The 22,511-nt window shown below is 41.4% G+C and overlaps 1 protein-coding gene across 2 annotated transcripts in view; it reads left to right on the top strand.

Annotated features, from left to right (window-relative positions):
- Positions 1-22,511, top strand: part of LOC132590900 (HBS1-like protein) — a 91,847-nt gene that overhangs the window by 54,065 nt on the left and 15,271 nt on the right. For both annotated transcript variants that reach the window (XM_060263825.1, XM_060263826.1), the window contains 7 exons: positions 6,195-6,454; positions 6,564-6,729; positions 11,187-11,304; positions 17,656-17,802; positions 20,294-20,368; positions 21,294-21,411; positions 21,550-21,618. In XM_060263825.1, coding sequence (XP_060119808.1) covers positions 6,195-6,454; positions 6,564-6,729; positions 11,187-11,304; positions 17,656-17,802; positions 20,294-20,368; positions 21,294-21,411; positions 21,550-21,618 — 953 coding nt within the window. The remainder of the gene's footprint in view (positions 1-6,194; positions 6,455-6,563; positions 6,730-11,186; positions 11,305-17,655; positions 17,803-20,293; positions 20,369-21,293; positions 21,412-21,549; positions 21,619-22,511) is intronic.

Here is a 22,511-nt window from a genome sequence, read left to right as displayed (position 1 = left end):
TTGCCAGTTTCACCCACTCAGAGACTCAACTCGAAAGAGATTCACCATCCCATCCGGGACTCTTCAGACTCTACAGTGGTGGGAGTCAGAGAACAACATCTGCCAGGGAGCTCCCTTCCATCTTCCAACTCCTACTGTGACTATCACCACAGATGCTTCCTTGTGGAGTTGGGGGGCCCACATGGAAGGCCTGTGTGTGGGGGGCCAGTGGCCACCAAAACTGACTCAGTTCCACATAAACTACCTAGAACTGCTGGCAGTCCACTTTGCCCTACGCTCTTTCCACCCGTTAGTGGCGGGGAAGACTGTAGCGCTGCTTACGGACAATACCACTGCCCTGTGCTACATCAACAGGCAGGGAGGGACAGTGTCTCGTCGGCTCTGCGCATTGGCGATGGATCTCTGGTTGGAGTGTCTCCAATATGACATCTTTGTGAAGGCAGCACACCTTCCGGGGTTCCTCAACATTCAGGCAGACTCCCTCAGCAGGGGTGGGGCTTCCCCACACGAGTGGGAACTGCAGTGGCGTTTTCTGAAGTCTGTATTCCAGCTTTGGGGGTACCCGCAGCTGGATGTCTTCGCCACGGCCGAGAACAAGAAATGCCCCATGTTCTGTTCCAGAGGGGGAGCGGATCCAGACTCTCTGGGAGACTGGCTCCTGCTTCCTTGGGAGGGCCAGGTCCTCTACATGTTCCCGCCTCTGCCGTTGTTGACGAAGGTGGTCAACAAAATAGCAAGGGAAAGACCATGCTGCATCCTGGTGACTCCCTGGTGGCCTCACCAGAACTGGTTCTCGATCCTGCTCCAACTGTCGAGGGGGGTCTTCTACCAGTTCCCGGCAGAACCGAACCTTCTGTCAGCTCAGGGCGGGCATGTATTCCATCACAACGTGCCCTATCTGAAGCTGACAGCGTGGTTCATCAACCAGTAGGGTTCTCTGACAGGGTCCAGCAAGTCCTTATGAACAGCAGAAAACTATCCACTCTCGCTTCCTATGTCAGGAAGTGGTGGAGATTCACTAAGTTTTTGGTTGACCCTTCGGTCTCACCTAGCAGGGTGGGATTGTCGGCAATTTTTGACTTTTTGTTGTCCCTAGTGGATGCGGGCCTGGTTTTCTCCTCCATCAAAGTTTATTTGGCGGCAATATCTGCCTTCCATGATCTGGTGGAGGGGTACTCTGTTTTCGCACACCCTCAGTCCAAAATTTTTTGAAGGGATTGTTTAGGCTGCACCCACCATCAAGATCACCCCCACAGTTGTGGGACTTGACTTTAGTGCTGGACAAACTAACTCATCGCCCCTTCGAGCCAATGGCCATGTGCTCTTTGCAGCTCTTGTCATGGAAGACTGCATTTTTGGTTGCCATCACATCAGCACGTTGTGTTGGGGAGCTCACGGCGATGTGTTGTGATTATCCTTATCTTGTTTTTTGAGAGGCTGGGGTTTTCCTGGCTCCGGACATTAGTTTTCTTCCAAAGGTGGTTTCTCAGTTCCACCTCAATTTAGAAGTTTGGTTGCCCACTTTTTACCCTAGCCCTTCCTTGGACGAGGAACGTAAGTTGCATGCTCTGGACGTTAAGCGTGCTTTACTGTTTTATTTGAACCGTTCAAAGGGTTTTCGTAAGGACAAGCAGCTTTTTGTTTCGTATGCTGCTCCCAAGATAGGTTCCAAGATTTCGTCTCAGAGGCTCTCAAAATGGCTCACTGAGACGATTAAACTCTGTTAATTTGTTGGCAAAGAAGCCGTTACCTGGACCTGTTCGTGGACACTCCACAAGAGCGATGGCCACGTTGGTGGCGTTCCTGAGAGGCGTGTCCCTTTCTGATGTCTGCAAGGCTGCCACCTGGTCTTCTCCGCATGCCTTCATGAAGCACTATGCGCTGGACGTGCATGCTCAGCAGAGGACTCAGTTGGGAACTGCGGTGTTGCAAGCTGTTTCTTCTGGTTGACTGTCTTCCCGCCTCCAGGTATGTCTTGCTTGCTAGTCTCCCATGAGTGTGAAGCACAGAGACCACGAAGAAGATAGACAGGTTGCTTACCTGTAACTGTAGATCTTCGAGTGGTCATCTGTGCATTCACACTACCCGCCCTCCTTCCCCACTGCTGACGGTCTTCCTCCAGTAGGGGATTCCAGTGGTCAGGAAGGAACTGGCGGGATCCCCTTGCTGGTGCCGGTGAGCATGCGTACTGGGATGCCTGCGCATGCCCATTGGCACCAGGCGCGGAAAAATCCCGGGATTTTCAGGTACTGATTCGGGGATCGGCACAGGTGCTCTATCCCACGAGTGTGAATGCACAGATGCCCACTCGAAGATCTACAGTTACAGGTAAACAACCTGTCTTTTCTATATATGGCTTAGGTCAGGTATGTCCAACAGGTAGATTGTGATCTACTAGTAGATAGCAGAGGGGTCATAGGTAGATCACCAGCCCCACTTGGTCTCATGGTTTGCTGGACAGGTGTTTGGGTTTTTTTGATAATTGTTTGATGTGGTGGTATTTGATTATTGGTGCCAGTATGATAAATTCTTATTTTTACTTTTAGAACTGCATGTGTAGTTTTGACGTCATCCAGAGGTCTTCAGTTCCTGTTGATCTTTAATACTTTGGGACAGTGACAGTTTTGGACCAGATTCAGCCAGTGTTAACTTAGCACCCCAGCCACCCCAGTATAACGAAGATGAGTGTTCCAAAGAAGAGCGAAACCTACCACATTCATGATGAATGGGAAATGGACTACTTCATCATGGTGAAAGACAAGTGTTGTTGTCTACTTTGTAACACTGCTGTATCCTTGCCCAAAAAGGGTAATCTGGAGCGTCATTATAAGGCTCTGCATAGCAATAAGTTTGATGCTGATTTTCCACCCAAAAGTGAAATTCGTAAACTGAAGCTCAAAGAACTTAAATCTAAATTGGCTGCACAGCAACAGTTGATGGCGAAGCCAAGGCCACATTTGGTCAATGCAAAAGTGAAATTCGTAAACTGAAGCTCAAAGAACTTAAATCTAAATTGGCTGCACAGCAACAGTTGATGGCGAAGCCAAGGCCACATTTGGTCAATGCAACCATGGCATCCTTCAAGGTCAGTGGAGACACAACTGAACAATTGTTGGAAGATGTTTCAGTTTGTGTTGCTTTCTCACTCCAACTGGATGAATCTACAGACATAAGAGACATAGCCCAGTTACTAGTCTTTATCCGGAAGGTTTTTGAAGACTTCAGTGTTAAAGAAGAACTACTTGGAGTGATTTCTTCAAAAGGGAGAGCTACTGGTCAGGAAATATTTAGCTCTTTCCATTCTTTTGTGACAAAGTGTAATCTTCCATTGCATAAACTTGTTTCCATCACTACTGATGGAGCAAGAGCAGTGACAGGTGAGGTTAACAGTTTCATAGGCCTCTGTAGATAGCATGATGACTTTCCGGATTTCCTTTCTTACCACTGCATCATTCACCACCAAGTTTTGGCAAGCAAGAGACTCAATACAAAGACTGTCATGGACATTACTTTCAAAATTGTAAATTTAGTTCATGGAAAATCACTTCAAAGATGGCTTTTCAATCTTACTCTTGATTAAGGGGCAGCGGAAATCATTTTGCACACAGATGTAAGGTGGCTAAATAGGCACAAATTTCTGCAAAGATTTTGTGATCTGCTGAATGAAATAAGGTTTTTGAAGGAGAGGGGAGATGACAAAGCAGAGTTGAAAGATGAGGAGTGGTTATGTGATCTGGCATCTCTCGCTGACTTTACAGGCAAACTAAGTGATATGAACATTGAACTACAAGGTAAAAACAAATGCATTGGCGAGATGATGAGTATAGTTTCATCCTACAAGAGCAAATTTGAGCTAATGATGACTGACGTTGCAAACAACACTTTTGATCATTTTCCTAATACGCAGGACCATCTGGGACAATATCCAAATTTTGTTTTCAGAATGAGAAGTATGTGACAGAAATCTGCTCTGTTATCCAAGAATTTGAAAAAAGATTCTGTGACTTCCAAAGAATTGAAAAAGTTGTGGAGTACTTGTCATACCCATTCAGAGCAGATATGGACATTCAGGAAACTGCAGCTGCTATCAGTAAAAATTACTCATTGAACAAGGCATCTCTTGAAAATGAAATAGTAACCCTTAAAAATGACATTTTTCTCATACTGAGTAAGAATCTTTTTGGAAGCTAGTGCCTAGAGACAAATTTCCCAACTTGAGAAGATGCAGTGAAGCTGTACACGCCTGTTTTGATTCAACTTATTTGTGTGAATCTGCATTTTCCCATCTGAAAATGACAGAGTACACAGCGTTCCAAGATGACAGATGAACATCTCCAGGATTCCCTGCGACTGGCCCTCACGCAATATTCACCCAACTTCAAAAAGCTGGTGGATGAAATGCAGGCTCAGACATCTTACTAATTAGCAAGAGCGAAGTTTTAAAGATTGTATAAGATCAGCCTGGATCAATTTAACCTATATTTAACACAAATCACTCAGTAAAAGTTAAAGAAAGTTATTAAGACTGTTAAAGAAAGTTATAACAATAAAAATTTAAGAAAAACTGTTAGCAGTTTTTTCTGGATCTTCGTCTCTCTGTTTCGTTTTTGCTTATTTTGCTTACCAGTAAATGATAGAAGGTGCATTGTAAATGGGGGGGGGGGGGCGGGGCGGCGGTGGAACCCAACTTTGGTGGATTAAAATCTAATTCGAAACTAATCTGAAACTTAATTTTCATGGTGGTAGATCACCAGCACTTTTATCCGGAAAAATAGATCACGACCTGTTCAAAGTTGGACATGCCTGGTTTAGGTAATTATTAATGCTGAGTACATAGAAAGTTTCAGGGACAGTTGTAATTGCAAGTTAGCTGTTTTGTTTTTCGCCCTTCAGACTTAGAAGCATTTAATGAAGCATTTCTATTCCATGCCAGGGGGACTCTGCAGTAGGTGAAATAATAAACTTTGTTATATCATAAATTTTCAGAAAGAAAAATATTAGGCACATGCAAGCCCCCCCCCCCCAATTTGCTTTATTTTCATCAGTTAATTTTTGGACCCCCTTTTTCATTAATATTCTCAAGGTCCCTTGCAAAAAATCAAAGTTGCATCGATGCCAGATAGAAACCTGAAGACTGGCACTTCCTTCAGCTATAGGCAATTGATACTGTCAAGTGGTTGCAGCAGTAAGAATGACAAATGAGCTGCCCTTTGGCTCTCTCTTTAAGGCATTGGGTGTGCAGTTCCTTAATCGTTAAGTACATGATGAATGTTCTGCCTGTTCCTAGGTTCTACAGTGAACAGCTTGAATAGTTTCTGTCAAATACTCTCTTTATCTAGATTGGGGTATGATGTTCTAGAAGGAGAAGAAATAAAAATGACAGTGGATTGAAATCAATGGTGATTTTCCAGCAGCAGAAGCAGGGAGGGGAGCAATTTTCACTGATTTCTCTGGCCCACTGCAGGTTTCCAGCACTGTTTTTCAGGTGTGTTGTCACTCACAGGAGCTTTTTATGGAGCTCTGTGGGCTGCTCACTATGTGTGTGGGAATTTGGAAAAAATGCCCCTCCACACACATAGGCAGAAGTTACTTATTCCAGTGGAAGAGTACATTTTGACTCAACCCAATATTTTTTTCTCCCTTAAGCTCTATTTTCTTGGGACTGTCTTTAGGGGCAAAAGGGAAATTAATACATATAGGTTTCTCAAATGTTATGTAGACAATGTAACTCTGAGATAAGTTATCATTTTGTATTGGCCCATTTGAGTATATGTATGTATATGTAGACACATACTATTTATGTGTGCTTAAATACACAAAGTGAGAGCTACTTGAAAGTGCAATAAGCAGTCAGATTATGAAGTAGTTTTGGATTAGAAACCAGTTCAGATAAACAAAAGTCAGTGAACTAAAAGGCCAGTTTGAATGCTCTTCCACAGTACAATATAGGTCTTATAAATGCATGTGTTTTCTGTACAGTTCAGGTTCAGTTGATTGTTGTTACTTGCCCTGAGTCCGTTAAGGGAAGGGTGGGTTTTAAACTGAAAATAAATAAATGTATTCAGCTGAATTCTTTGGCTGTCCCTTAGTTTGTAACTTCAAAATAGAGGATGAAGTACAAGGAATGTGTCAGTAGCACATTTCATTTGTTCTATTAACTTTGTTCTCTTAAATCCTATTTCTGACTTTTGTAGTGTGAATGCTGAGGAGAATGGGCATAATGCTCTTACTCCACAAAAAGGAATCTCAGCTGGAGATGGCAATGTCAGTTTGGGGATAACTGAGGTTCCGTCCAAACCAGCACTTTCATCTCAAACTGTTCAAGCATTAGAAGAACAGACTGCAGCTCCGACTCCAATGAAAAAGTCTGGAAAAGCAAAGCAACAAATAGATGTGAAAGCCGAGTTGGAAAAGAGACAAGGAGGAAAGCAGCTGCTTAACCTGGTGGTAATAGGTACTGTCTTTAGGGGCAAAAGGGAAATTAATACATATAGGTTTCTCAAATGTAATATGGCTTCAGACATGCATGCATCAGTGATAATTCACAGTTTTCCTCTTCTCAGGACATGTTGATGCAGGAAAAAGTACTTTAATGGGTCACTTACTCTATCTTCTGGGCAACATCAACAAGCGAACTATGCACAAATATGAGCAGGAATCCAAGAAAGCTGGAAAGGCATCATTTGCTTATGCTTGGGTTTTAGATGAGACAGGGGAAGAAAGAGAGAGGTGAGCAATATTCCCATTTTATTTTGAGTTTTTTGAAATATAAAGTTAGGATAGCTATGTGTGACTTATTTCTTCATTGTGGTAAATAAGACAACAATTTCTAATGATTTCTATACTTAGTAGTGATCTAAGTCATTGTAGGGCAGTTTTCTCTGTCTTGACTGCCTTTGCTATAGAACTTGATATTTCAGGTGGCAGACTAAGAAATGTTATAGGACTAAGAAATGTTATATCCATGCAGTTTCATTTTGTTTATGTAGGATTCACACTGATTACCTCATGTGAACTGATAACTTGTTGGGCTTCTTCAGCTCACTGCGAGTTAAGAGTGTTCTATAACAGTCGTTCTCACTGGTGGGATGCAGAAATAGTCTAGGTATGATACAGGATTTTCATAACGATTACTTAGAATTTGCTCTCCCTCTGTCCCCGTGTCTACTTGCCAGAGTGACATGTTGTCTGTTGCTGACCCTGTTGGCATGCTAATAGTAGTAACAGAATGTCTGTGAACTTATACATATCCTCCTTGAAATAGGTGGACTCTTTATTTCTATCACAGTGGGATCCCGGTTCTTTAAAAGAGTGATTTGTGGGAAGATACAGGTATGCCGAGGACCACTGTTCTAGCAGATAATCATCACTGTCCTGTAGCATAGTGCAGGAGAAGACTGACTGTAGTTGGGAAGCTTCCTTTCAGTGATAGCTGAACTCACTGAGAAACTCCCTGAAAAGCTTCTTAGAAACTTCAGGGTGTTCTGGACATAGTTTAACAAAATCCTGTTGTAGGCTGTTGGCATCAATACCAGAAGTGTGCTAGTAATTGTGTTTCAGATGAGTGTATATTCTGCTATACGTATCAAAATGAAGACTAAATTATATACCTAGTTCTACTTAATTAAGCTGTTGTGAGAATAGTTGTTTGGTGGATGATGGATGAACAGTCTTGAAATTGCTCTAACGTGCTATGATGTAACACTTAAATATAGTAAGGGCTTATCAAAGTAAGCCAGATCTTACCCAGGACAGTTAATGCACCAGAATTATGGTATGTTTGTGATGTGACTGATGTAAAATTCCGGTACTCCTGGGGAGGGGAAGGTATGACGGTGGGAACAGGCAGAAATGGAAGGGAAGGAGATCGAGACAAGATAGTGCTCGACCACCTTCCAGCCTGCGTCCCATCCCGATGGTGACAGGTAGTGGGGCAAGGCGAAATTACTCGCCTCCGTCACTGGTGTTATGTAATGCCAGGTCCATTAATAATAAGACCTCTATCCTCCGGGAATTCCTGCTTGAGCAGGATATGGACCTGGCATGCGTGACCGAGACCTGGGTCCGCGATGGGGAGACCGTAGCTCTCTCCCAGATGGCGCCCCCGGGATACTCGGTCTTTCACCAGTCACGGACTAGCGGGCGGGGGGGAGGGGTGGCCCTGTTCATTCGAGAGGTTTACTCCTTCCGGGCCCTCCCGGCTCCGGAGATCAAGGGCATTGAATGTGCCGGCCTGGCGTGGGATGTTGGGGAGGGGTTGGCGATCTGGCTGGTGTACCGACCGCCTAACGCACCGGCCAGCGCCTTACTATCACTGATGGAGGCCGCAGCAGGATGGGCATTGGAGCACCCGAGGCTTTTAATTCTGGGTGACTTCAATGTTCATGCCGATGACGTGACCTCCAATCAGGCAATGGACCTAGTGTCTTCCATGGCGACACTAGGACTCTCCCAAGTAGTTACGACACCCACTCACCAGGCCGGTCACATGTTAGACTTGATCTTCGCGTCGGGAGTTTTAGTGAACGATCTTGCTTCCATAGCAGTGCCATGGTCGGATCACTATGCCCTCAAGGCTCGTGTGGACGTCCCACCCCAACCCCGTTTGGGCAGCGAGCTTATTTTAGCTCGCCCGCGGAGCCTGATGGACCCGGAACGGTTTCTGACGGCTCTGCGGGATCCCTGGCCCCCTGGCGATTCCCTCGATGACCTGGTGGAGTCTTGGAATAGTAGGCTCACCGGGGCCATCGATGAGATCGCGCCTAGGCGTCCTCTGCGCCCTCGTTCAAGGCCGACACCCTGGTATAACCAGGGGTTGCGGCGGTTGAAACGAGGACTCAGACGACTAGAGAGGCAATGGCGGCGTACCCGAGATGAAGCGACTCGAACATCTTATAGAGAGGTTATGAAGTCCTATGAGATGGCAGTCAAGGCCGCAAAGAAAACTTACTTTGCGGCAGAGATTGCGTCCGCAATTTCGCGCCCGGCACAACTGTTCAATACAATTCGGACCCTTACAACGCTGCCACAGGGCAGACCAAATTTTAATGAATTGGAAATTGGCTGTGAGGCTTTTGCGGATTTTTTTGTGGATAAAATCGCATCGCTCCGTTCCGACTTCCCTGCCACATTAGATACAGCTAGTGAACCTGAGGCTTCGTGCCTGTCTTCGGATTGTGTTCTGGACGGCTTCGGCGCGCTCAGCCTGGAAGAAGTTGACAGGATCCTCCTATCTGCACGCCCAACAACTTGTAAATTGGACCCATGCCCCTCCTGGCTTATTAAGACCTGCCAGAGGGAGCTAAGATATCCTATACGGGATATCATAAATAGATCCCTATTGGAGGGACATTTTCCATCAGCGCTTAAAGAGGCGGTGGTCCGTCCCCTCTTGAAGAAAACAACGTTAGATCCGACCGAATTGGCACACTATCGGCCGGTATCGAATTTGCCCTTTTTGGGCAAACTTATAGAGAGGGTAGCGGCGTTGCAGCTACAGAGCTTCCTGGAGGATGCTTCTGTCCTTGACCCCTACCAGTCTGGTTTCCGCCCGGGCCACGGGACAGAGACGGTGCTGGTCGCCCTGGTAGATGACCTTCGGCGACATCTGGATCAAGGCGGCTCGGCGGTGCTGATGTTGCTGGACCTATCGGCAGCGTTCGATATGGTCGACCATCGGCTTCTGGCGTGCTGCCTTGCCGACGCAGGGATTCAGGGGTTGGCCTTGCAATGGCTTTCCTCTTTCCTTGACGGTCGGGGACAAAGGGTGGCGATTGGGGAGGAACTGTCCCGGAGACACACGCTTGATTGTGGGGTGCCTCAAGGGGCGGTGCTTTCCCCGATGTTATTTAACATCTATATGCGCCCCCTTGCCCAGATGGCCCGAGGGTATGGGCTGGGTTGCCATCAATATGCTGATGACACCCAGCTCTATCTGCTTATGGACGGCCGGCCCGCCTGCGCCCCAGAAAATCTGGACCGGGCGTTACAGGCAGTGGCTAGGTGGCTTAGGCTGAGTGGGCTGAAGCTGAACCCGGCGAAGACAAAGGTCCTTTGCTTGGGTCGCTGCGGCCCGGGAAGGGAACTCCCCCTGCCAGTTTTTGACGGCGCTCCATTAACAGCGTCGGGCAGGGTTAAGAGCCTGGGGGTGCTGTTGGAGCCTTCATTGACGATGGAGGCTCAGATAGCAGCCACTGCCAAGTCCGCTTTTTTTCATCTTAGGCGGGCGAGGCAGTTGGCCCCCTTCCTGGAACGTGACGACCTGGCAACAGTGATTCATGCTACGGTCACCTCGAGGCTGGACTACTGTAATGCCCTCTACATGGGGCTACCCTTGTGCCGGACCCGGAAACTGCAGTTAGTGCAGAACGCTGCTGCCCGGCTGTTATTAGGGCTCCCAAGATGGGAGCACATTCAGCCGGGGCTCCAGGGTCTGCACTGGCTGCCAGTATATGGCCTAGGACCTGCCTACCTTAGGGACCGTCTCTCCCCACACGTTCCCCAGAGAGTACTACGCTCAGGTTCACAAAACCTGTTGGTAGTCCCCGGGCCAAAGGAGGCCCGTCTAAAATCCACCAGGGATCGGGCCTACTCAATAACGGCACCTTATTGGTGGAACCAGCTGCCGGAAGAGGTGCGGGCCCTGCGGGATCTAGGGCAATTCCGCAGGGCCTGCAAGACAGTCCTCTTCCGGCAGGCCTATGACATTAGCTGACAATGTAAAACATCTTGGATGGAACAAAATGTATCTATAGGCCGCCGGTTTTATTCTATCTTGTTTTTTACTAATTTATGGTTTAATTGTATTTTTAAATGTTTTAAACTGAAGTTGTTTTAATTATTATGTTGTAAGCCGCCCTGAGACACTTAGGTGAGAAGGGCGGGGTATAAATCTTAATATAAATAAATAAATAAATAAAAAATGGTCATGACATTTTAGGAGGAGAATATTACTGTATACCTGTATTAAGGTATCTGTATCCCACTTTTAATTCAAAGTAACTCAACCAACATGCACCTACAACAGGCATAGAAGAAAAACTATTTTTTGTCCAATCTCCTGCTTATCCCAAAGAATTTGCTGATGATTTTTAGCATTGATATAAAAATAGTATAATTAACAATTGCATGTAATCATGATAAATTTTAGAAACTGCTGAAAATTATTCATTTCATTTTATTTCAAGGGGGGTGACAATGGATGTTGGTATGACCAAATTTGAGACACAAACAAAAGTAATCACACTGATGGATGCTCCTGGCCATAAAGACTTCATTCCAAATATGATCACAGGAGCTGCACAGGTAAACAGACTCTGTTCTTGGCACCTTTTGAATATGTGGTGCAATACTAAATTGAGTTTTGGAGTATTTCAGCTGTTAATGTTTTTTCTTCTGTCTTCGAGTACAGTCAGGTATAATTTTTTGTTATCCTGAGAAAAAAATGCTACTGTGACCCCTTTTTTGGGACTGCAGCTGAGCCTTTTATTCGGAAACTTCTTCCAGTATGATTGATGGAGTGGAGTTAATGCTTTCTCCAGCGTGTTCTCTGGACATAGATTTTTATAAAAAACATTTGTTTGGAATGATGTAAAATTAGATACATTTTGGACTTCCAGGGGTTGGAGAATGGTGAGCTGAACTGCTTCTCTGTAGGGGAGCAGACTGGAACTTCTGTTTGGGGTAGAAAAAGGCAATCCAATGCCTACTGCCTACTTTTCTCAGTCAGAGATTAGTCCAAGACATGCTCAGAAAATTCTGAGGAGATTTACTTTGGCTTAAAGGGAGTCCCGGGGGGTGCTCCTTTGAGGCTTTGAAGGGTCTCCGGAGACGAGTTGCATTCCAGCATCTACAGAAGTTTCCAGAGTCATTCAATTGACTTAAGCTCATCAAGATCCAAACCTTCTTTGATTCTACTGAACATCTAAATTTATGCAAGACCAGAGCCGTTTTGGATAACCACAGCAAAAGGTACAAATCGTTATCTTTCATTCCGGGACTAAAAAGAACTGTAAAAATTAAAATTTAAAAGGTGGAAGATTGAATATAGAAGCTATTGAAGAAGAAGGGGAGAAGGGGCGAAATTGGGACTGTAAAATACTAAAAGACAGTGTCAAAAAGAGAAAAGAAAATAATTGTTTTGAATACTTGCGGTTGCGGTTGGAAAGCCCCATCGTCATAGAGCTGCAGTTTTAACAGACGACACAGGAAGTACGTCACAAGCATCGCGAGATCTCTCTACCAGCGAGAACGGGATTTGGTGGCAAGAAAAGCAGGAAGTACATTACAAGCATCGCGAGATCTTTCTACCAGCGAGAACGGGATTTGGTGGCAAGTAAAGCAGGAAGTATTCAGTGAAGAAGGGAAAATTGGGAATCAGCCAGCCTACTCTAGGACTGAGAAATCGATAGAAAAACTTCAGCGGCCATTACAAGAAGGTCAAAATTTAAAAGTTATTTAAAAGGATTTGAGACATCGAAAATTAGTGGGACCGGTGAATTTGAACATTGTAAGGTAAATGTTATTGGACATTATTGTTAAAACTATTTTGGAAGCCTCCAGAAAAAAGTGGAAAAAAATTTAAAAGGGACATAAAAGTCGCGACCACCATTTTGGAAAAAATATAAACTTTAAAAATTTATATCTGAGCTTAGGAGGCTCCAGGGATGGCGATTTTGGGCTTATTGAAAACAGCAAAATTTATTCTTTAAAACCTGGTAGTTGGATTTTAATTTGATGAGGTCAACTTTTTCAGCATTTTTACATGTCAGACTATAAGCCAATATGCACAAGGGCTGCTTCACTGGAGAAGATACAGGAGCAATTGGATGCAAGGATGATGAAAGGGATGAAAGAATTAATAACTGCCTCCAGAAAGGAAATTAGAAAGGACATTGAAGATTGGAAAAAAGATATAGAGGATCTCAGAAATGAAACTGTGGTAACATCTAAGAAAGTGCAAGAAGTGGAGGGGAAAGTGAAAGCACATGATTCCACCTTGGAAAAAATACAAGAAAAAGTGGTAATACATGACTGCAAACTGATGGAAACTCAGATGTGTCTGAGAGGAGTATCTGAAGACGAACAAACTGACTTGAAGGAATATATAATAAAAATTATTGCGGAATTCCTGGAGGAAGATCTAGAAAGTACTTGGAACATATATGGCTATGTGTACAGAGTTAACTCATACTATGCCAAAAAGAATAATCTACCAAGAGATGTGGTTATAAAATTTATGGCAAAAGAAATGGTGGGAAAGATCATAAATAAAAATTTCGGGAAAACACTAACAGTTGAAGGCAGCAGAGTAAGAATCATGAAGGAGTTGCCAAGACAAGTGTTAACTGACAGACGGATATGCAAGAAACTGACAGAAAAATTATGAGACAATGAAATAAGGTATAGGTGGATACTACCAGAAGGTGTGAGTTTTAAACTTCAAGGGAAAAGGATCACAATCACAAATACACAAGAACTGCGTAGGTTTTATGAAGAACATAAAGAATTTGAACCATGATTGATTACAAATTATTATCTTGGAATATAAATGGACTAAATTCACCACAAAAAAGAAAGACAACGTTTCATTGGATTAAAAAGCAAAATTATAATATAATTTGTTTGCAAGAAATACACATTAAACAAAAGGATTATACATTTTTATGGAATTAACAATTGGAGCTTGAATTTTTTTCACTGGCTGAGCAGAAGAAAAGAGGAGTGATTTTCTATATTAAACAAGAATTGGACTCAAAACTGATTTTTAAGGACAGTAATGGGAGATATGTAGCGGTGGAAATAATAATAAATGGGAAAAAAGTTGCTCTTGGGACTGTATGCACCAAATGGAGCAAAAGATATATTTTTTAAAGACATTACACAACAATTGGATAATGTGACATATGAACAAATTATGATAATGGGGGACTTTAATAGAACAATTAAGACTGCATTGGATAGATCTGGGGAAAAAAAATAAAGAAGGGAAATTGCCAAAGTCTTTTTTTTTTTAATTAGTTAAACAAGAAAATCTGGAAGATATATGGAGGAAGTTCAACCCTGAAGTGCGGGATGATACCTTTTTTTCAGCAAGACATAATACCTTTTCAAGAATTGACATGTTTTGGGGTACAAAAGACTTAGGTCTTATTACAAAAAAAATAGAGATCTTACCTAAAGTAGGAGCAGATCATAATCCATTATTGTGGTCAACTAAGTCGACCAAAAAGGTGAGAAGATGGAGGTTAAATGAAGGACTGCAGTAAATATTGTAGAATATTATAAAAGAAGATGGAAATATATTTGCAAAAATTAAAATAGCTCCCTTAATAGAAAATATGGAAAAAAGTTTTGAATGAACCAATTGAAAAAATAGAAATTGAAGCGGCAATTAATTCAATGAAAACGGGAAAAGCACCTGGTCCAGATGGATATACAGCAAAAAAAAAAAATTAAAACCCTTAAAGAGGAGTTAACACCGAAGCTTCAAAAACTGATATAAGACTTCAGGGGAAATACCAAATACATGGAAGGAAGCAGTAATTTCGCTGATTCCAAAAGAGGATAGAGATGTCATGAATGTAAAAAACTACAGACCAATTCCATTGTTAAATAATGACTGTAAAATATATACAAGAATCTTAGCAGAATGATTTAAACAATATTTGATGAACTTTATTAAGGAGGAACAAGCAGGATTTCTTCCCAATAGAAAAATTAGGGACAATTTAAGGACTGTTGTAAATATTGTAGAATATTATGAAAGACATCCAGAAAAAGAAGTTGCTTTATTTTTTGTGGACGCAGAGAAAGCTTTTGATAATTTAAACTGGGACTTTATGTTTGCAGTGATGGAAAAAATGGGATTGGGAGAAAGCTTTATACGAATGGTGAAAGTAATATATACTGAACAGTATGCAAAACTTTGCATAAATGCGGATCTTACAGAGGATATGAAAATTAGTAAGGGAACAAGACAAGGTTGCCCTCTTTCTCCATTGTTGTTTATAATGACTCTTGAAGTTTTGTTGACGCAAATTCAAGAAGATAAAGAAATAGAAGGTTTGAAACTAAAAGGCTTTACTTATAAATACAGAGCATTTGCAGATGCTGTAATATTTATAAATGAAAATCCTATACACCATTATTACTAGGTAAGATACAAGAATATGGAGAAATGGCAGGATTTTACATCAATAAAGAGAAGTCAAAAATTTTATGCAAAAATATGCAAGGAGTAAACAAAAAGAATTGCAGGAGCTGACGGGATGCGAAGTTACCTCTAAAGTAAAATATCTGGGTATGGAGATTACAATGAAAAATATTGATTTATATAAAAACAACTATGAAAAGCTATGGCATAAAATGAATGAAGATATGGTAAAATGGAATAAACTTAACTTGTCATTGCTTGGAAGAATAGCTGCAATAAAAATGAATATGTTACCAAGAATCATGTATTTGTTCCAAACTATTCCGATAGTGAAAGACAGTAAACAATTCAATAAATGGCAAAGAAAAATTTCAGAGTTTGTATGGGCGGGAAAGAAACCAAGAATTAAAATGAAAATTTTAACAGATGCAAAAGAAAGAGGAAGATTTCAACTACCAGATTTAAAGTTATACTACGAAGCAGTATGTCTAGTATGGATAAAAGAGTGGGTGACGTTGTTGAATAGAAAACTTTTAGTATTGGAAGGTCATGGAAATAAATTTGGTTGGCACGCTTATATGTCCTATGGGAAGAAAAAGATGGATGGTTTTTTCTCTCATTACTATATAAGAAATAATTTGTTGAATACGTGGATGAAATACAGAAAGGAAATGAAAGGAAGATGAAAGGAAGCCATTGTGGATAGTGCCAGCAGAAGTAATTAAAATATCAGCGGAGATGGGTGAAGCAAGATGGTTGTCATGTAATCAATTATTAAAAATACAAGGTGGCAAGTTAGAGTTGAAAACAGCTGAAGAATTGAATAATAAGTATGATTGGTTCCAAATGCAACAAATAATGAGCTTGGTGGAAAATGAGTTAAAAATGAAGGAATAAGGAAAGTGCAAACTGAACTAGAAAATTAGGGTTTGTAGAGTCTTTCGGGATCAAGTGCCGTGTTCTACTGGAGAAAGTTTTCCTTCCAGACGTTTCGTTCTCAGCTGCGGAGAACATCCTCAGTGGCGTTGCAGCCGGAGCAGGCGCTCAGACCTTCTTGGCTGCTGTGCATTGAGTGGGGCCAGGGCTGCTGGAGAGCTGCTATTTCTAGGCTGGAGGGGGTGTGATAAAAGGACAATTGGTTTGTGGATGTGCCCATTGTTTGGTGGGGCTTCCTGGAAGGGTAGTGATAAGGAAAGACTCTACAACTCTACAAACCCTAATGATGTTACCAGCCGTGAAAATTTGAAATCTTTGAACTAGAAAATGTTCTGCTTGGAAATAATGAAAAGTTGATTTCAAAACTATATAAACTATTACTGAAATGGTCTACTGAAGATGAAGTAGTAAAATCTCAAATGATAAAATGGGCAATTAATGTTAATAAAGAAATACAGATGGAAACATGGGAATACGTGTGGAAGAACTCTATGAAAATTTCGACATGTTATAGTATCAAAGAAAACTGTTATACAATGATGTACAGGTGGTATATGACTCCTAAAAAGTTAGCAAAAATGAACAATAAGATGCCAGATAAATGTTGGAAATGTAAAAAGCATGAAGGTTCTTTCTACCATATGTGGTGGACTTGTGAAAAAGTGAAACGGTTTTGGCAAATGATTCAACAAGAAATTTCTAGAATCTTGGGATATGAACTTAAGAGAACTCCAGAGACTTTTCTATTGGGATTACAAATGGAGAAATTTCCAAAAGATAGAACTGTAATTTGGTACTTGCTTTCAGCTGCTAGGACATTATAGGCGTAGTTATGGAAGCAAGATAAAATACCAGAAAAATGGGATTGGATTGTAAAAGTTATGTCATGGAGTGAAATGGATAAAGTTACAAGAATCTTGAAAGACTATGATTTAGAGGGATTTAAAATGGATTGGGATAAATTCAGAAGATATATAGAAAAAGAATGGAAAGTAAAAGGACATTGGGTAATTTTTGAGAATACCACTTAGGTTTTTAGTAGAAGAAAGAAGATGAACTATAATAACTGGGTGGGACTTTATAAAGTATAAGAAATGTGTTTTTTTATTTCTCTGCAAAATGATATATGTATATATTTTTTTAATTAAGATTCTTTTAAAGTTAAAGATACCTTTTGATATCAGAATTTTAGGTAATTTGCACTGGCGGAAGTCAAGATTTGGGGGGAGGGGAGGAGGGGAAAGTGTAATGTATGGGGAAGGTAGTAAGTGTTTATTAACATTTTATTCGTATTGGATATAATTACCATATATTACCAAATAAAATTGTTTAACCACTAAAATTAGATACATTTTAAGATGAAGATAAGCAGCTTCAAACCACTCCTGATACTAGTAACTACAATATCTATTTTTTCAATCCCACCCTTTTCCAACTGAGCTTAGGGTTGCATACATGACTTCCCTTATCTTTATCCCCCTAGCAACTCTGAGATAATTGGAATCTTGCACCTGCTCATGAACCTCTGATGCCACATTGACTTTGTGACTCTTTTATTTTCTTAGGCTGATGTGGCTGTACTAGTTGTGGATGCCAGTAGAGGAGAGTTTGAAGCAGGGTTTGAAACTGGTGGACAGACACGAGAACATGGGCTATTAGTTCGATCACTTGGGGTAACACAGCTGGCAGTTGCAGTCAATAAAATGGATCAGGTATTTTATTTTTTGCATTAAGTATTTCCTCTTACAGAGAATATAACACAGTTTATGAACGTTATCAACTTGAAAGCAAATGTTTAACTTTGGTGTCTTGAGCTGAATGGATATTTTAAAACTTATTAAAGTACATTCCTTCTGGAAATGATTCTTTACTCTTCCTTCAGGTATTTTTATTCATTTTATCAGTTTTATTAATTCAGCACAATGCAGTACTTTCTGAACCATTTAAGTTCCACAGAAACTTCTTTAGGGTTTTTCTTCTGTCTTAATAAACACAGGAGTGTTTTTTATTAATTTACAATCTGAAGTTCTATACAGTATATGTTCTGTTGCTGCACATGTTCTCTTAGAACACCTGTATTTCTGTACAATTTTTTGAGACAGAGCATTCTTCATAAAAGTCCTTGGCACTCAAGCAAGTTGTACTCTACAAAAATGGAATATAAAAATATCACATCTTGCTCCTATTCAGAAGCAAGATTGACTGTTTTCACAGTGTTTTTGTCCTATGGATATATTTAGGATTGTACTGTTGTTCTTGTAAGTTTATTGCATATTTTATTTATTTATTTATTTAATTAGCTCGCAGATTTATATTCTGCCCTTTCCCATAGGTGGGCTCAGGGCGGATTACAAGCAAAAATAAATAGCAATTAAAAGACAACAATAAAATAATAATAGAACAATCAAAATTGGAAGCAATAGTAAAATATAACATAGGCAATGCAGGCACATTTTACAGATTAAAACATATGCGTCAGCCCGAGATGTAACAATCAGATGGTAAAATAATAAATTACTGTAAGAGAAACTGTAGGGGAGACCAAACAGATGGAATATGCAATGATGTAAGGACACCCGTTTGCCTCAACCAAAAGCCTGTACAGGCCCTACAAAATGTAGTAAATCTGGTAGGGCCTGGATTTCCATATGGAGCTGATTCCACCAGGTCGGGGCCAGGACCAAAAAACCCTGGCCCTGGTCAAGGCAAGCTGGATATCCTTCAGGCTGGGGGTGATCTACCTTTCTTCCTTGGAACCAGAGCAGCATTAAGTCTCAACATAAGATGCATTCAGATGTAACGATAAGATTGGTTGGCCTCCCCTACTGTACTATCCTACTGCGCTGATCTGCTGTACTGCCCTGCTATACCATCTTATTACACCATGTTGCTGGACCATCCTGTTGTACTGAATATTGTAATTGGTTTTTATTGTGATGCTGTTGTGATGTTTTTGTGATTTTATTATTTATGATGTACTCTGCTCTGAGCCCCTATGGGGGGGATGGGTGGAATATAAATAAACTAATAATAATAATAAAATAATAACATAAGAGAAGCCATGTTGGATCAGGCCAGTGGCCCATCTAGCCCAACACTCTGTCACACAGTGGCCAAAAAATTGGGTAGCCCTCCCACTGTTGCCCCCCCCCCCCCCCAGTACCAAGAATACAGAGCATCACTTGCCCTAGACCAGGGGTGTCAAACTCATTTGTTATGAGGGTCGGATCTGACATAAATGAGACCTTGGAGGGCCGGGCCATGTTAGATCGGGCCAGGCTGTGTGTGTTCCCATTAGGCAGCAGAGATAGAAACTTTATAAAGGACACAGACAATCACAATTAAAGAGGAGGAGCCTCAGCCAATGGAGAAAATAGGGGTTTTGCTCTGTAGCTCCTGTGTGATTGAGCAAGCCTGGCAAAGCAAGCTGTTATGCAGAAGGAAGCAAGAGAGAGGGAGAAGGAAGCAGATGACAGCCAGTTGCTCGGGGGCCTGATTTGGCCCCCAGACCAGATGTTTGACACCCCTGCCCTAGACAGAGAGTTCCATATATACCTTGTGGCTAATAGCCACTGATGGACGTCTGCTCCATATGTTTATCCAGTCTCCTCTTGAAGCCATCTATGCTTACAGCTGCCACCACCTCCTGTGGCAGTGAATTCCATGTGTTAATCACTCTTCGGGTGAAGAAGTACTTCCTTTTATCTTTTAGCTAGAGAAGGCTCTGGGTCAAGTATTGATTCCTGCTTCACTTGTTCTATTCAGCCAATTTGGCTCATATTTTCCACGAGGGCATGATTTCTGTGGCCAGCGGTCCATTGCTCCTGAACCATTTACAGAAATATGCATGAAATATGTGCATCTGGTTGGTAAGGAGTCAATATTGAGGCTTAAATTTTACCTGGGGGATTTCAGTTAGGAAGAGAAGAATTAGTACTTAATCCTGATTGGCAGAGATTAACACATGGCTGGGAGTCAGACGGCAAGAGAGCTTGTTCCAGTTGTCTAGGAAGGTCACCTAATTGTGGACAGGGCATAGGAGCTCAGGATATTCAGCAAAAAATATAATCAATCTGTGACTTCTGTCTACAATTCATAACAATAGAATGTAGTGCTGATGCTAGTATTTGTTTTACATGAGTGAAGTGTTTATTGAGAGTAATGTCCAAATAATTCTTTTTTTACTGAAATATGTTATTACAGGTGAACTGGAAACACGAGAGATTTCTGGAAATTGTTGTTAAACTCGGGCAGTTCCTTAAGCAAGCTGGCTTTAAGGTACAAATAATATAAAATTCATATGATTGATTTAACTGGCTTTGGATGCCATGACAATATTCTCTGCTTAAAGTTCAGGAGTTTTTGCATGTACTTCATTTTAATTGTGTTCTGAAACTGCAATGGATATCTGAGCATCTCCCCACCCCTCAGCAGAACAAAATCTAGAAGTTTGGTGACTCTAAAAAATATGAAGTCATCTAGCAGTTATGAAGATTGCTTCCACCTCTGCACAGGATCAAGGCCCAGTGATCACCAAAACTCTCAAATATTTTCTGATCTGCATTCATACAGTGGCATTAACATGCTCTTCAACATATGCGAGTTGTTTCTTTGAAGAGCATTTATCTTATCCATTATCTGTAAATATTTTTAGCAACATTAAAAGAGTCTGGAGGGAGATAGTGGTAGACAGCTTTGCCCTTTAAAAAAAATGTGTGTAGGCCCTGACTTGGATAGCCCAGGCAAGCCCAAGTTCATCAGTTCTTGGAAGCTAAGCAGGGCCAAGTATGGGAGACCTCCTTGGAATACCAGAAGTTGGGGAGGGGGCTTTATTCAGCCATCTCTCTGAATATCCTCCAGGCCCCCAGTAGGGGTCAGTCACCAGAAGTCCTATGACTTCAGGTGTGTACGTACACACACAAAAATACAAAATAAATAAATAATGTGTGTAGAATGCTCTGAGCAGTGAGGGAAAATGATAGGAGAACTGCAAGTACTTATTTATAGAATTTTTCCAAAGCTTCATCTCATTCATGACAGAACTCACCAGTAATCTCCAGTAACTGCTTCAATAGCTTTAGTCTTTTCTTACTTAAGAAGGCAGGGGATCTTGACTTGCATTTTCAAAAGCTGAGAAATGTATTATGCTATTAAAACGTTGTGTGCCATTTTTCCCCATAAATCGAACTTCTCTGTCAACTAGGAGTCAGATGTAGCTTACATCCCAACCAGTGGGCTTGGTGGTGAAAATCTAGTCACAAGAAGTCAGTCAGGTGAGCTGACCAAATGGTATGAAGGAAGATGCCTGCTAGAACAGATTGGTGAGTATCACACTGCTAAGATTTATTAGTAATTTAAAATTATAGCCAGGGATCACAGCAGAGGTAAATAAGTGAAATCTTATAATTGCTTTCCGTTAAATACAGGACTCTTAACAAGCTGTGTTGGGTTATTTGCAGATTCTTTCAAGCCACCTCAAAGATCAGTGGATAAACCGTTCAGATTATGTGTATCAGATGTTTTTAAAGGTTAGTAGTAAAGTCTGTTAAATATTTTAAAATGAAATTTGTTTCATATTTCAATTCATATTCATGAAATTTAAAAATTAAAATATGAATGATTTGGGTTAAGGGTTATATTAAAAATTTTTAATGCATCCTTGTTATTAAAAATGTTCAACATCCAATGATAATGGCTGAGATTCAGCCAACTGCTGGGCGGAGGGGCTTAGAAATACAGTTTTTCTCAAATTCTTTTCAACCAGAAGGAAGACTGTACTTGGAGTGGAAAGACCTGCCTGGACAAATAGTTATGAGGGAAAGGGGACAGAGGAAAGTGACAGACTTTATCCATGGCCCTTTGGCTTTTCAGCCTCTCAGCCCCTGGTGGAATAATCTTTCAGGAACTGCCCCAGAGGGGAGGAGAGTGCAGAGCAAATTCATGTCCACTAGTGCCTTCTACTGGCAGTTGGTTTTACGGAAACCATTACAATTAGTCTGTTTCCTGGCACTGACTCTGCATATAGAAGTGATATGACTGGGACATTCCATAGTTTGTGATGTTGCCTTGGTGCAGCATTTAATATATGCTATGTGTATCAGCATGTTGCTAAATGTGTGCCAGCGTGTCTCAGTGCTTTCTCCTATAGTCTTTGAAATCCAGCCACCTGAATTTTGATTCCAGGAGGTTTTTTGCTAGATACTTTCAGTGTTTGCCAAAGGAGAAAAACAAAAGAATCCTAGTAAACTTGCTTCCAAGAGCCTCAATCCAACAAGGGCTGTGTACATAAGGAAGCAGTCTTCCGTATATGCATCTCTGGGTGTCTTGGAAATTGTAGTTACAGCAAAGGTATAGCATAAATGAAGCTGTCTTATACTGAATCCAACCACTGGTCCATCAGAATCAGTACTGTCTACTCACA

The sequence above is a fragment of the Heteronotia binoei genome, unplaced genomic scaffold (genome assembly GCF_032191835.1).
Source record: "Heteronotia binoei isolate CCM8104 ecotype False Entrance Well unplaced genomic scaffold, APGP_CSIRO_Hbin_v1 ptg001011l, whole genome shotgun sequence".
Lineage (NCBI taxonomy): Eukaryota > Metazoa > Chordata > Lepidosauria > Squamata > Gekkonidae > Heteronotia > Heteronotia binoei.
Note: the sequence above shows the minus strand (reverse complement) of the source record. Positions and strands in the feature narration are given on the sequence as shown.